The sequence below is a fragment of the Phyllobates terribilis genome, unplaced genomic scaffold (assembly GCF_046119375.1).
Source record: "Phyllobates terribilis strain yellow unplaced genomic scaffold, ASM4611937v1 Scaffold_2__4_contigs__length_985480577, whole genome shotgun sequence".
In the NCBI taxonomy this organism is placed as follows: domain Eukaryota; kingdom Metazoa; phylum Chordata; class Amphibia; order Anura; family Dendrobatidae; genus Phyllobates; species Phyllobates terribilis.
The window spans coordinates 378,820,930-378,834,286 of record NW_027362762.1 but is presented as its reverse complement, the minus strand read 5'-3'; the positions used below and the strand labels follow the sequence as shown (position 1 = coordinate 378,834,286).

Below are 13,357 nucleotides of genomic sequence, written 5' to 3'. Positions count from 1 at the left end.
ATGTTTGTGAATTATTTCAAGTTTGCTGGCTTAAAGGTTGTAAGTACTCTAGGACAGGTCATTAATATCAGGTCACAAGGGACTCTGCACCCTCACAGATCAGCTGTTTGCAGCTCTCCTGCAGCCCAATGTGCACAGTATACTTAGCCTTTACAGCACATCTCTGTACACTGTGTAGTGTCCTTCTTCAGGCACTGCAGCTCTGCCTTTATTCACTTCAGTGGGAGCGGAGTTGGAATACCTGAGAACACACTGCATGGAGCTGTGCAGTTCCGGCTCTGTGCGCTATGCACATCCGGCTGCTTTGGGAGTTGCAAACAACTGATTGGTGGTGTGAATGGTTAGATCCTCGCCCGTCTGATGCTGATTATTTTCTCTTTCTATATATGTTCAGGTCAGGAGACCTTCAGCCGGTCTATGCACTGCTGTCCGTGCTTGGACTGATATATGCACTTCTGAATGAGGCCCAAGTCTGCATTGGGGATAATAACAATTTGAGAGCATTTTTTCCTTAGAATTCTGTTTCGCTGCTTCGTGGTTGCTTCTCCTGGAAATATATGAAAAAGTTGACAATTGAATGTTCCCATTTGCTTTGTGAAAAGGTTGTACATTGTCAGCCCTGGTTGGTAAGTTGGTAGGGGCACACTTTATTGACAAGGGGAATGGCAACACCCATTTGTAAATCTAGTTCTGACATTTCCAGGAGAAACACCAAAGAGGCAGCAAAAGCGTTCTAAGAAAAGATGCTCTTAGACTGTTATTTTCCAGGTACTTGCTGTGACGTGCTTGTGTGCCGCACAGCGCTGTTCACATTACTCTGTAATAGAAGCATAGACATACCTGTCTGTCATTCCTGTACATATGTTATGTTGGGGCGCTGAATCTGTTATGTTGGGGCGCTGAATCTGTGGCACGACAGTAGCTAGTACTAGTCTATAGGTACATAACCTGCATAAGAGGAGTGTGAAGTGAATAGTATGTCCGTAAAAAGTGTGCAGAGCCAGTGTAACCCATAGTGCTGTAATATTACACATGCAGGGAAACCCAGCATATGGATTATGAAGCATGGGCCGTGATTGTAAGACTTGTTACACATTGTCCCTTTATTTGCACGGAGTAACTGAACATATTCTTCAAAAATGTGGTTATTGCTTTTCAAAACTATGAAACTGTTGATCTTGCACATAATTGACATTATGTAGACTCGACTAAGTTCATGAATATGGCTGTGAGTAGAAATATATAAACCTGAAACATTAGATATCTTCATGACAAATTCCAGAATGATTAATTTCAGAAGGAATAATGCAGTGTGTCAACATATATAAGGCAGTGCAATATGAATGTCATAAATGGTTTGTCTTAAACATGCTCTGCGTAAACCATTTTCTTTGTTGTTTCTACCCCCCCCCCCCCAAAAAAAAAAAAAAAAAAAAGATGAAACGGAGTATGAATACAGTGGAAGCGAAGAGGAGGAAGAGGAAGTGCCTGAGCAGGAAGGAGAACCAAGGTATTTCCGCAGAACTTTACAACTTTTTTTTTTTAATTAATTTACTTTTTTTGTATTTTTATGTTGATGGCTTCTGTGGTGTTTGAGGGTTAAACATACTGTGAAGTACATTTTTATTAAAGGAACCAGTCATCTGATTTGTACTGCCCGAACCACAGGCAGCAGGAATCCTAGTTCGGCTGCGTCATTGCAGTAATTGAATGTCTTCTGCCCACTGCCCTGAATGGCATAGTGATCTCGCATTGCGTCAACACCCGTCTCTGGCTTTTGCAGGCTATTGCAGTCATGTCTGTTTCACTCTGAAATGCTGTGACATTTCAGGAATAGAATACTTCCAAAAAGCCGACCGGGCACTATGCTTCTCAGACGACTAGTGGAAGGCAGGACACCTGCTGGGTTCTCCCTGTCCCACTCTCCTTGACTGACGGGTCTCTGCGTGTTTGTATATAGGGGCAGACCTATCAGTGAACTGCTGTGGGGAGAAGCCGACGGGGACCTGCTTCAGACTAGTCATTCAAGATGCAGAATTTATGGTCGGCTTTTCAAAGTATGCCTTCTCTGAAATGCCGCAGTGTTTGAGTGAAACATATGTGGTTACAGTAACCCAGCCACACTATGATTCATCCTGCCAGTGATTCGATCAGCATGAAGTAAATGGCGGGTTACCTTTTTTAAATCCTTCATTTCATAGTATTGTAAACTGTGCACCAAAAATCTTTATTCTAGTACCATATCTGTACATTCAATGGAAGCCCATTTTATTCCGCCATCTCAACTGCATATGTAAGAGTAAATGGTATCATTGGAAATGAACCCCATCTTTTTGTCTTATGGGAATGACGTGCAAAATATCAGCAGCACATAAAATCTTTAACAAAGCCCTACCACCTGAGATAAGCATTTACATTGCTTAGCTTGTATATTAAGAAATCCCTGCTTAATTATTAGGAATAGTGTTGGGGTATGAACTGCACTTCACTAAATTATTCAGAGGATGCTGTTAAGCTATGGTCTGTTTTTACTTGTGTCCGAATGTATCAATATTCTCCTTTCAGCTCAATTGTTAATGTGCCTGGGGAATCCACCCTTCGACGTGATTTCCTGAGACTGCAGCAAGAGAACAAGGAGCGTTCTGAGGCCTTAAGAAGGCAGCAGCTGCTGCAGGAGCAGCAACTCCGAGAGCAGGAGGAGTACAAGAGACAGCTATTGGCAGAGAGACAGAAGCGCATAGAACAGCAAAAAGAGCAAAGGAGGCGGCTTGAGGAGGTACAAAATCGGCCGAGCGTTCATAGTGACACAGCTGTCAAGTATATGGACCCTTGGACAAGGCTTTAATTGTATTCCCAGTTAAAATGGAGAGTAATATCTTAAAGAGGGTGTCCTCTCTTCTGATGAAAGCCTGCAGGATTTCCTGGTGTATCTGGTGAGAGCAGCAAGTCACTCTCAGCAGCACCACTGGAGAATCCTGACAGCGTGCGGTGTGCACGCTGTAAGGATTCAGAAGTCTGCAGTCTGACTTTCATTAGAAACACTACTAGTTGATCCTGTGTTGCAGAGACACGATACACAGCTGAATTACAGTTGTCACCCTCTTTCTCCCCCTTCATCATTCTGGTCACTGCCACGCTGTTTCATTCCATATTGTAACAGCATGGATGCCTACAATGGCTCCTCTTTTCCAGGTGCTTGGGCTAATTTGTTCCCATGTTGTGTGCCTCCCTTCTTGTCGTAAACTTAATTTTAAGCTTTTTCTACTAGAGACTCCTTGCTAAAGTAAAACATGGGTTTAAGTAATAATGGGGAAGCAGAAATGCTAAGGGCAATGCACAGTCATTTACTTTGGTCGAAAATACATCTTCTTATATGTCCTGTTGTGATCAAAGAGAAGTTACCATTGGGTCTTGTAATTTTACGGTGAAAGAGAATCTGACAGCTTCTCTTGGGTGTATAGGGAGACCTGTCACAGCAGGGCAGCAGGTGAGAAGTGGCCTTGGACCAGTCTGTCTGACTGGTCTTCCATGCGGCTCAGTCTCCGACAACTATTAAACTATGACTTTCTCTGAAATGCCGCAGTGTTTCATCGGTAAACGTGGCTGAATCATACAACCAGTGCCTGATGCTTTCTGCTCCCAGATCGGGCAGTATCAACTGTCAGCGTCACGTTAAAGTAGCACCCCAACACTTTATTTTTTTTTGTTGCTTGTGCATTGGTACGAAACCAGTAATATAGTTTTTTGCAGCATACCTGCTCTGATTTAGTTTTTTTTACCACTCATTTCCTTCATTACAACATTGTGCTTCAACTCATTGTAATTCTACTCATTTTCCTAATACAGGGCTCTATCTTCCCTGCTTAACCATAAAGCTGAATAACATTAGGCTGTCTGCAGCAGTAATTTAGGAGAGCTCACTTCCTTGTTTTTAAAGAGTTCAATGTATAAATGTATCTAGTAATTTTTGACCAAATTGTATTAAAAAAAAAAATAAATAAAACGGTGTGCTAGGCTGAACATCCACTTGAAGGCACTAAGCATTTCTTATGGTAACCCATGCTAAAGTATGCCAGAAATGCCTCGATGAGGTACAAATCCAATTTGTAGGCAACAGGTTCCATAAAATTTGCTAGAAAAAATAAAGCAGCATGCGATACTGATCTGTCCAAGAAAATGGCAGTCTCATAGCTAAAACCCAACAGATCCGATTGTAGGCAGTGGAGTTGATCAGATACTGCTGATGTTGCTTGTGTATTGGAACCGTTATTTGCCTTGTTCTGTAACAAATCAGAAGTAATATTTAGGCTGTGTGCCCACTATGCATTTTTTAAGCGTTTCTGAAGCTTCCATTCCGCTGCAGAAACACTTAAAAAACTCTTGGTAGAAGGTCTGCCATGGTCCCCAATGATAATCCACATGTGCTGTGCACATACTGCGGAAATTTCCGCTGCGGGTTATCATTGCGGAAAAGTCCGCCGCACTACCAATTATTTTGCAGAATCGCGGCGTTTTCGCCGCCATTGACTTGCATTGAATCGCATAATATCCGCATGACTACATGTGCACATGCGGATATCATGCGGTTCAATGTGCGGATGGTACCTGGGTTTGGAGAAGAGGAGACTCTCCTCCAGACCGGGGTAAAAAATATACATTATACTCACCTTCTGATGGCCCCCGGTGTCCCCAGCAGCTCACGATGGTCTAAAAGGACCTACCATGACGTCATTTAGTCATGTGACCGGTCACGCGACTGCGGACGCCGGCGGTCGCGTGACCCATCACATGACTAAATGATGTCATGGAAGGTCCTTTTAGACCACCGGGGACACCGGACGGATCGGATAAGGACATCGGGGGCCATCAGAAGGTAAGTACAGTATAATATTTATTTTTTACCATTCTTTTACGGTCACACTATATAAATACATGCCGTTTGCATGGATTTATATAGTGTGACCAAGTTGTCAAGCACTTTCCAAGTGATGCTAAAATCGTTTGGAAAGCGCTTGTCAACCCGCATGCGGAAATGCATGTGAAGAACGCTTCACATCCGCTTGTCCCTGGCAGGAAAAACGCATGTACAATCCGCATGCGTTTTTTTCTGCCAGGGAGATGCAGAAACTTTCAGGAAAAATCCGGAGCATCTCTGCATCATGGGCATATAGCCTTATAGATGAGAACAAAGCTTCGTACGGACTCTGCACAGTTGTACAGTCAGAGCTCTGGGCTTGAGGTAGTCGGACAATGATTCTCTTTATGGGATATTGAGGACAAATGGCTAGCGTTACTGATTAAATACTTGACAAATTGTATAAGTGTGATTTCTCTAAATTTCTTGATTTTAAAAATGTAGTGTCACATTGAGGTAACTAGTCATAAATGTACTATGCTGTGCAACTGGTTCCATCTATGCAGCGTGACTATGTACATGATGTGAATGTACCGTATATACTAGCTAGTTCAGTCTACGCAGTGGAATATGTACAGTTGAAACCAGAAGTTTACATACACTATATAAAAAGACACACATGAATGTTTTTCTCAATATCTGACATGAAATTAGAATAAACCTTTCCCGTTTCAGGTCAATTAGGATTACCAAAATTTTTAATATTTGCCAGAATAATGAGAGAGAGAATGTATTAAGGCATTTTTATTACTTGCTGCAAAGTCAAAAGTTTACATACACTAAAATTACTATGCCTTTAAACAATTCTGCACTGCCCATATGATGATGTCATGTGTTTGGAAGCGTCTGATTGTTTTTGACAACATCTGAGTTAGAGACACACCTGTGGATGTATTTAAATGCACACCTGAAACACACTGCTTCTTTGTGTAGCATCATGGGAAAGTCTAAAGAAATCAGCAAAGATATCAGGAAGAGCATTGTGGACTTGCACAAGTCTGTCTCATCCCTAGGTACAATTTCAAGATACCTGAAGGTGCCTCGTTCATCTGTATAAACAATTATATGCAAGTACAAACAAGATGGGAATGTTCAGCCATCATACCGCTCAGGAAGGAGACGGGCTCTGTGTCCCAGAGATGAACGTCCTTTAGTCTGACATGTGCGTATCAACCCAAGGACAAAAGCAAAAGACCCTGTGAAGATTATGGCGGAAGCTGGTAAGATTCCGTAAATATCCACAGTGAAACGAGTACTGTATCAACATGGACTGAAAGGCCACTTTGCCAGGAAGAAGCCATTACTCAAAAAGAAGCATAAAAAAGCCAGATTAATGTTTGCAAATGCACATAGGACCAAAGGCCTTAATTTTTGGAGACTTGTCCTGTAGTCTGATGAAACTAAAATTGAACTTTTTGGGCATAATGACCATCGCTACGTTTGGAGGGAAAAGGGAGAAGCTTTGAAGCGTAAAAAAACACCATCCCAACTGTGCAACACGGGGGTAGCAGCATCATGTTGTGGGGTTGTTTTGCTGCAGGAGGGGCTGGTGCACTTCACAAAATAGATGGCATCATGAGAAAAGAAGATTATGTGGTAATACTGAAGCAGCATCTCAAGACATCAGCCAGGAAGTTAAAGCTTGGACGGAAATGAGTCTTCCAAATGGACAACTACGCGAAGCATACTGCCAAAATGGTAACAAAGTGGCTTAAAGGGAATCTGTCACCCCCTGGGAGTTATCAGACCTGCTACTATGGGCATACAGGTAATAGAAAAGTAAATCTATACATACCTGTATGGCCCATGATAGAGGACTGATTGCAGAGAAAAGTATTTTTATCTATTTGGTTTTGAACAGACTTGGCGTCCGGGGGACGCCAAGCAATGCCCGCCTATCTGATTATTATTCCCCTAAACCGCTGCCTATCAACCTACTTACCAATTTCCCTCCCTCCCCCGCACGTCACAGGGCGCAGTGACGTGCGCTTTCCTTCCTCCCCTCCCGGCGCATGCGCAAAGCGCAGCTCTTATAGACTGCGCTTTGTTTCCTCCGCAGTGCTCTATTGCGCAGGTGCCGGGGAGTCACTGTGACTTCTGCTCCAGTGACTCCCGGCGAATAACAAGAAGGTTTTCTGCGGCACTATGCTCATACAAACCCGGCCGGGAGGAAACAAAGCGCGGTCTATAAGAGCCACGCTTTGTGCGTGCGCTGGGAGGTGAAGAAGGAAAGCGCACATTACAGTGCCCTGTGACGTGCGATGGAAGGAGGGAGAATGGTAAGTAGGCCGATAGGCGGCGATTTAGGGGAATAATAATCAGATAGGCGGGCATTGCATGGCGTCCCCCGAACGCCAAGCATGTTGAAAACCAAAAAGATAAAACTACTTTTCTCTGCAATCAGACCTCTACCATGGGTCATACAGGTATGTATAGATTTACTTTTCTATAACCTGTATGCCCATAGTAGAGGTCTGATAACTCCCAGGGGGTGACAGATTCCCTTTAAAGATAACAAAGTCAATGTTTTGGAGTTACATCACAAAGCCCTGATCTCAATCCTATTGAAAATGTATGGGCAAAGCTGAAAAGGCAGGTGCGAGCAAGGCGACCTACAAACCTGGATCAGTTACAGCAGTTTTGTCAGGAGGAATGGGCCCAAATTCTGACCAACTATTGTGAGAAGCTTGTGGAAGGATATCCCAAACGTTTGACCCAAGTAATTCAGTTTAAGGGCAATGGTACCAAATACTAATGAAATGTATGTAAACTTTTGACTTTGCAGTAAGTAATAAAAATGGCTTAAAACATTCTCTCTCTCATTATTCTTGCATTTGGCAAATATAAAAAATCATGGTAATCCTAATTGACCTAAAACGGGGAAGGTTTATTCTGATTTAATGTCCGATATTGAGAAAAACATGCATATGTGTCTTTTTATATAGTGTATGTAAACTTCTGGTTTCTTCTGTACATGATGTGAATGTACCGTATATACTAGCTGGTTCAGTCTATGCAGTGGAGTATGTACATGATGTGAATGAACCAGCTAGTATATACGGTACAGTCTATGCAGTGGAGTATGTACATGATGTGAATGTACCGTATATACAAGCTGGTTCAGTCTATGCAGTGGAGTATGTACATGATGTGAATGTACCGTATATACTAGCTGGTTCAGTCTATGCAGTGGAGTATGTACATGATGTGAATGTACCGTATATACTAGCTGGTTCAGTCTATGCAGTGGAGTATGTACATGATGTGAATGTACCGTATATACTAGCTGGTTCAGTCTTTGCAGTGGAGTATGTACATGATGTGAATGTACTGTATATGCTAGCCGATGACTGGCCACTTGTTTAACTATTTTTCTTTTAAACTCTTCTGAGTAGCAACAGAGAAGAGAACGTGAATCTCGACGGCAGCAAGAAAGAGAGCAAAGAAGAAGAGAGCAGGAAGAGAAAAAAAGGATGGAAGAGCTGGAGCGAAGGCGTAAAGAAGAAGAGGAACGTAGAAGAGCTGAAGAAGAGAAAAGACGGGTGGAGAGAGAACAGGTACACCTTAATGAGTAAAGAATATACAATATTTTAAGTTGATTCAGTGAAACCGTAAACCTATTTTCTTTCCATTTTGATTTACAGTTAAATGTAATCTGTTCTTTCCCTTTATCAGTCAGTTCTGACTAGGGGGAGGCTATTGGCTGTGTTAAATTAGATCACAGTCTAGTAAAATCTCCTCAACCCCAAGATCACAATTTCAGCTCGAACAGATCAAGTATTGAGAATCTCCGAAAACCACATGCTTGTGATTACTATTGCCAGCTCTTTGTCATGTGCTGCATTTTCTAAGCTTTGTTCTTCATATTTAGCTGTCCTTTCAAGGAAAAAGCCACTTGAACTGTACATGCTGGGAAATTAGCAAGTCTACACAAGAAAAATTTCCCTTCATATATGTTCTCTCCTCCCAGCACTTCATTTAAAGGAGAATTAAACATAATTCACTCAAAGACAAATGGGCAGCAAGCAAAAATCCATCAACCCTCTCTACTGTCCTATAACACACTTGAATAACTTATTTAATATACTGCTTTTCTTTTCCATCTTCAGTCTCTAAGGAGGCATCCATGTTTTCTTTCTCCTCTATTCCCCTCTTCTAATAGTAGTACATATGAGCCATCGAGTCTAGATGGAGGGGGTTGAGTTTTGGCTGCATACTCCCTGCACAGTTGACATTGCCATTTGGTCTAGAGGAATCTTCATACCAATAGTACAAAATATATATGGTAATATCAGCTGTAATATCCATTGGATCAGCAGTAGTACACATGCAGTGGCACCAGAAGAAAGTACCTTACTGATTCATGGTGGCACAGTATATAATGGCCCACATAAAGAAGCAATGGGCCAAAGAACAACACAAGCAAGCACTTGTTCATTGGCTGATCACCATGTTTATGCAGACCTTTAAAAGAGTTATTTTTGGCGGCACACTTCCCCAACGATCCTATTACATGTAATTTGCGCTCATATAGTTTACATTTGCTCTTGTAAAATGGCCCTTAAATGACTTGTTCATTTTTTTTTGTCATTTTTTTTTGATGAATGATTCTCATTTTGGTGGGATTTCTGCCTGCGTAAATAGTTTGTAAAGCATTTTTGTGATCAATACAGTCTTGGGATCCATTTACATGGACTGGCCGGGGGCACTATACAACTGCTGATGGGTAAACTCTTACTGATCGCTGGTCGTTTAAATGTCTGTGTAGACCAAAGCACACGATGCACACTTGATCGATCATAGATCGCTCAGTGCACATAGGCTGCCATAGTTCTCGGCAGTGTGAGTCCTGCTTACACACGACTATGTACTGCTTAGAAAAAATTTTTTTTTTTGCACAGCACAAAAATTATTTCACCTAATAAATGAGCAATCGGCTGCCTGTTTATACGGCAAGATAATCGTGAAATGAATGCACCTTCATGAATATCTTGCAGTGTAAATGCAGCTTTAGCCTCTGTTCACATGTACGCTGTTCAGTTCTGTTTGTCATAGACTCGGAACAACAAAATTGACAATGTTTGATTGGATCTTCCAATGTAGATATGTGCATATCCTTACTAATTGCTCATGTTGGGACAACAGCAGATTGCATATACCATTGTCCTAATACTACATATACACACGCATTATACATCATCAAGAGAGCGGTGTTTAAATAGGCAATTGATGTCCTTCAGATGAATAAGTTGTCCAAGAAGAACATATTGATGACTCCTCTTTAGGACAGGTCATCAGTGTCAGGTTGATTGGGGTCTGACACTGCACTGCCTCTGTTATTTGCGGTTGCCAGATGTAAACTCTTTAGTGTGTTTACAGAATAGGAGCTGTTCTGCAGCACCTGGCAGCTGCTCTTACACATTGAACAAAGCTGCAAAACCCAGGTCTATTCCATGTGTTTATTTATGGTGGGCTTGAAGCAAAAAACAGCTGATTGGTGGTATAGGAAACCCATTGATGGGTCATCAATATGTTATCCAGGAAAACCCATTTAATTCTCCATTTGCCTAGTTGTGTAGTGGTAAATTCCCCCATATAGCTAGACTGACATGCCATTCAGGGCCCTGGGAGAGAGACAGTCTACATTCACAATTGCAGCACCACAGTGCTAGTTGCATTAATACTATTAGATGCATCACTTCAGTATTGTGTATATGTTATAAACAATGTTTTCCTCACTTTACGGCCCTGCAAAACCTGTTACCCAGCTTATCAGATCTGCCTAGTTTTGCAAGTATAAATCTTCAACTTTGATATTGTAGAATAATGAGTGTGTAGATGATGGCTAAGACTCATGGTGAACCTGTAATGGACAAATCTGCTGGTTCTAGACAGTTTTGCCTTTCAGAAACCTGAGAAAGCCCAGTAACTTTCAGAATGTAAGGATATGTGTACAAGTGAAATATATTTTCTCAACTCAATTCAAGTTTTTGGTGTGTGTTTGTGTGTTTGTGTGTGTTTTTTTTGTCTTTTTTCACAAACCCCCTTAATATAGCCACAGTTGACCTACACACATTAACACAATACTGAGTAACTAAATGCAGTTGACATGTAAAACTCGCCTATTCCAGGTAGAAATCCTCAGCATTGCTGAGACTCTATTCTAGTCAAATGGGATTAGACCTCTCCCCCGAACTTCCGGCTTCAGACATGATGGAATGCTTGTGGCTGATACCAGCCGGTCTCCAAGATGGATGGGGCTGGAAGGAAACGTTTTTTCTTTGTCTGCAACCTTTCAACAAATCTACTTACTGCTGCAGCTTGCTGAACTGTGGACCTGATATTTTTACATTATATCATAAATCTGAATATTGTCTTTCTTTATGCCCACCGTTCTACAGCCATTTTATAGTTTCATGTGGTGCCTTTGTGATTGCATTCTCTGTACCACATGCGTTTTTTCATTCATGCAAAAGTCAGAAAGATGCAATATAATGATCTGTTGTGTAAATAGCTCATCCAGTAAACCTACCCAGTCCAAATTATTAAGAACTATGAGACGGAGGCTTTGGAAAGTTGCAAATGTAGTGATTGTCAACCAGTGCACTACTGTTCTGATGTAGACAAACCCCAATGATTTTAATGTAGCTTAGTGCTCTTAATAGAACAGGTGTAACCTAGGATGAAAACAAAATCCCTGCAGTAAATAGTAAAAGTACTGCATGTAAATAATATAGGATACTTAGTTGACACTATTTTGATAAAAAAAAAAAAAAAAGCATAAAAACCATTCCACTGCGACGAGGTATACCCAATCGGGATGGTCCTATCTCTAGTACTTTACCTCTATGTCAGCAGGCCTCAGTAGATGGGAGCATCTGCCTGTGGAAAGCTATATAGACCTAATACACTACCTGAAAAACAGTGAGCTGCGCCTCTGTATGTACAAAGTACAAAAACCTAAATAAATAATATGCAGTAGAACAGCTGTCTATAGAGTAGCATGTTGGCTGACAATGTATAGATTGCTACCTCCCATGTGTCGGGTTAGAAGGCACAGCTCCGGACAGTGTAAATGGGGACTGTGCACTAAAGTTGAGGGAGCTGCAGGACATTAAAAGGTGTATATGGTCTTTTTTTAACTATATAGTGCCCTCTGCTGGAAAAGTAGCCATAAATTTGATAACTTTGATCAAACTATTAACTCTTTAAACAGCTATTTCTTTTTAGAGCATCCTAGATACCTGACACCACCACTTAGGCTATGCGCACAAGTTAAGTATTTCTGCACCATTCTTGCATCCCTTGGCAGGAACAACACAGCGGCAAAAAATGCACGTTTTTGGTGCAGATTTTTTCCATTCATTGTTACGAGTGAAATCTGCAGCAAAAACGCTGAAAGAATTGACATGCTGCAGATTAAATCTGCACCAAATCTGCAAGTCACAAATAAGCAACATGTGCATGAGATGTCAGGAATCTCATTCACTTTGCAGGCATAAAAAAAGCAACAAATTTGCAACATGTGCACAGGCTCAAAGTGTTCTCTTATTGGTGATGTGCAGTGCATCAATGAGTTTTATTAGGTACTATATGATCTGACCCCACACTGTATAAATCTTCATGAAGACTGTCAGACTTCCATAGAAAAATGTGCACAACTTCCAACTTCTTTGCAAAGGAAACCGGAGAGTAAAATGCAAACATAACCTAAAGAATGGTAGCGTAGTGCTGTTACGTGTCATAATACAGTTTCTGTGTTCCTAGATATTTGGCAGTTCGGTGTTGAATGCTGGATTAATGGAATGTGATATATAAATGTAACATTAAAATGAATATTATGTACAAATCTTGCAATTATTAAGTTACAATTAATTAAATGGCCACTAAAAATGTGAGTGCTTTCTCATCTTGCAATACACCCCAAAGTCTCCATTGTTTTCAGTGTGCACATTTTCATTCTAAATTGTTTTTACATGTGCCTGGTGTCTTTTAAGTTGTAGTTGTTGGCATGTGGCAATGCCATCAGTACATGTGCGTTTTACACACTGCTCAGGTTAACAACCTGAACCCTCCAAAATGTTTGTGTGACAGGATTATATCAGACGACAGCTGGAGGAGGAGCAGAGGCACTTGGAGATCCTTCAACAGCAGCTGCTTCAAGAGCAGGCCATGTTACTGGTGAGAGTTTCCTGGTGATCTGATGCCGTAGTTGTAGCAGGTTGTGGGGGTCAGCTTTGTCTCGGCAGCTGCACAAGCTGTACAAACAATTAGCTGGTGTGGGAAGTGCCATGTCTGCACCCTAGATTGACAGGCACAGCTACATGAAGTTTCTGTGTTCAGAAGTTGTAAAGTTCTATTAGGAGGCAATACTCCTCGTGAGTATAAAGGAACACATGGAAACTCCAAATGAGTTAGGAATTTTTGCTTTATCTTAGGATG

General features: G+C 41.4%; 1 protein-coding gene across 8 annotated transcripts in view; it reads left to right on the top strand.

Annotated features, from left to right (window-relative positions):
* MAP4K4 (mitogen-activated protein kinase kinase kinase kinase 4) overlaps nt 1–13,357 on the top strand; it is a 164,338-nt gene that overhangs the window by 107,377 nt on the left and 43,604 nt on the right. For 7 of the 8 annotated variants that reach the window (XM_073664773.1, XM_073664770.1, XM_073664772.1 and 4 more), the window contains exons 11-14: nt 1,438–1,510; nt 2,566–2,776; nt 8,311–8,472; nt 13,010–13,096. In XM_073664773.1, coding sequence (XP_073520874.1) covers nt 1,438–1,510; nt 2,566–2,776; nt 8,311–8,472; nt 13,010–13,096 — 533 coding nt within the window. The remainder of the gene's footprint in view (nt 1–1,437; nt 1,511–2,565; nt 2,777–8,310; nt 8,473–13,009; nt 13,097–13,357) is intronic. The other variant, XM_073664768.1, reaches the window with a different exon arrangement.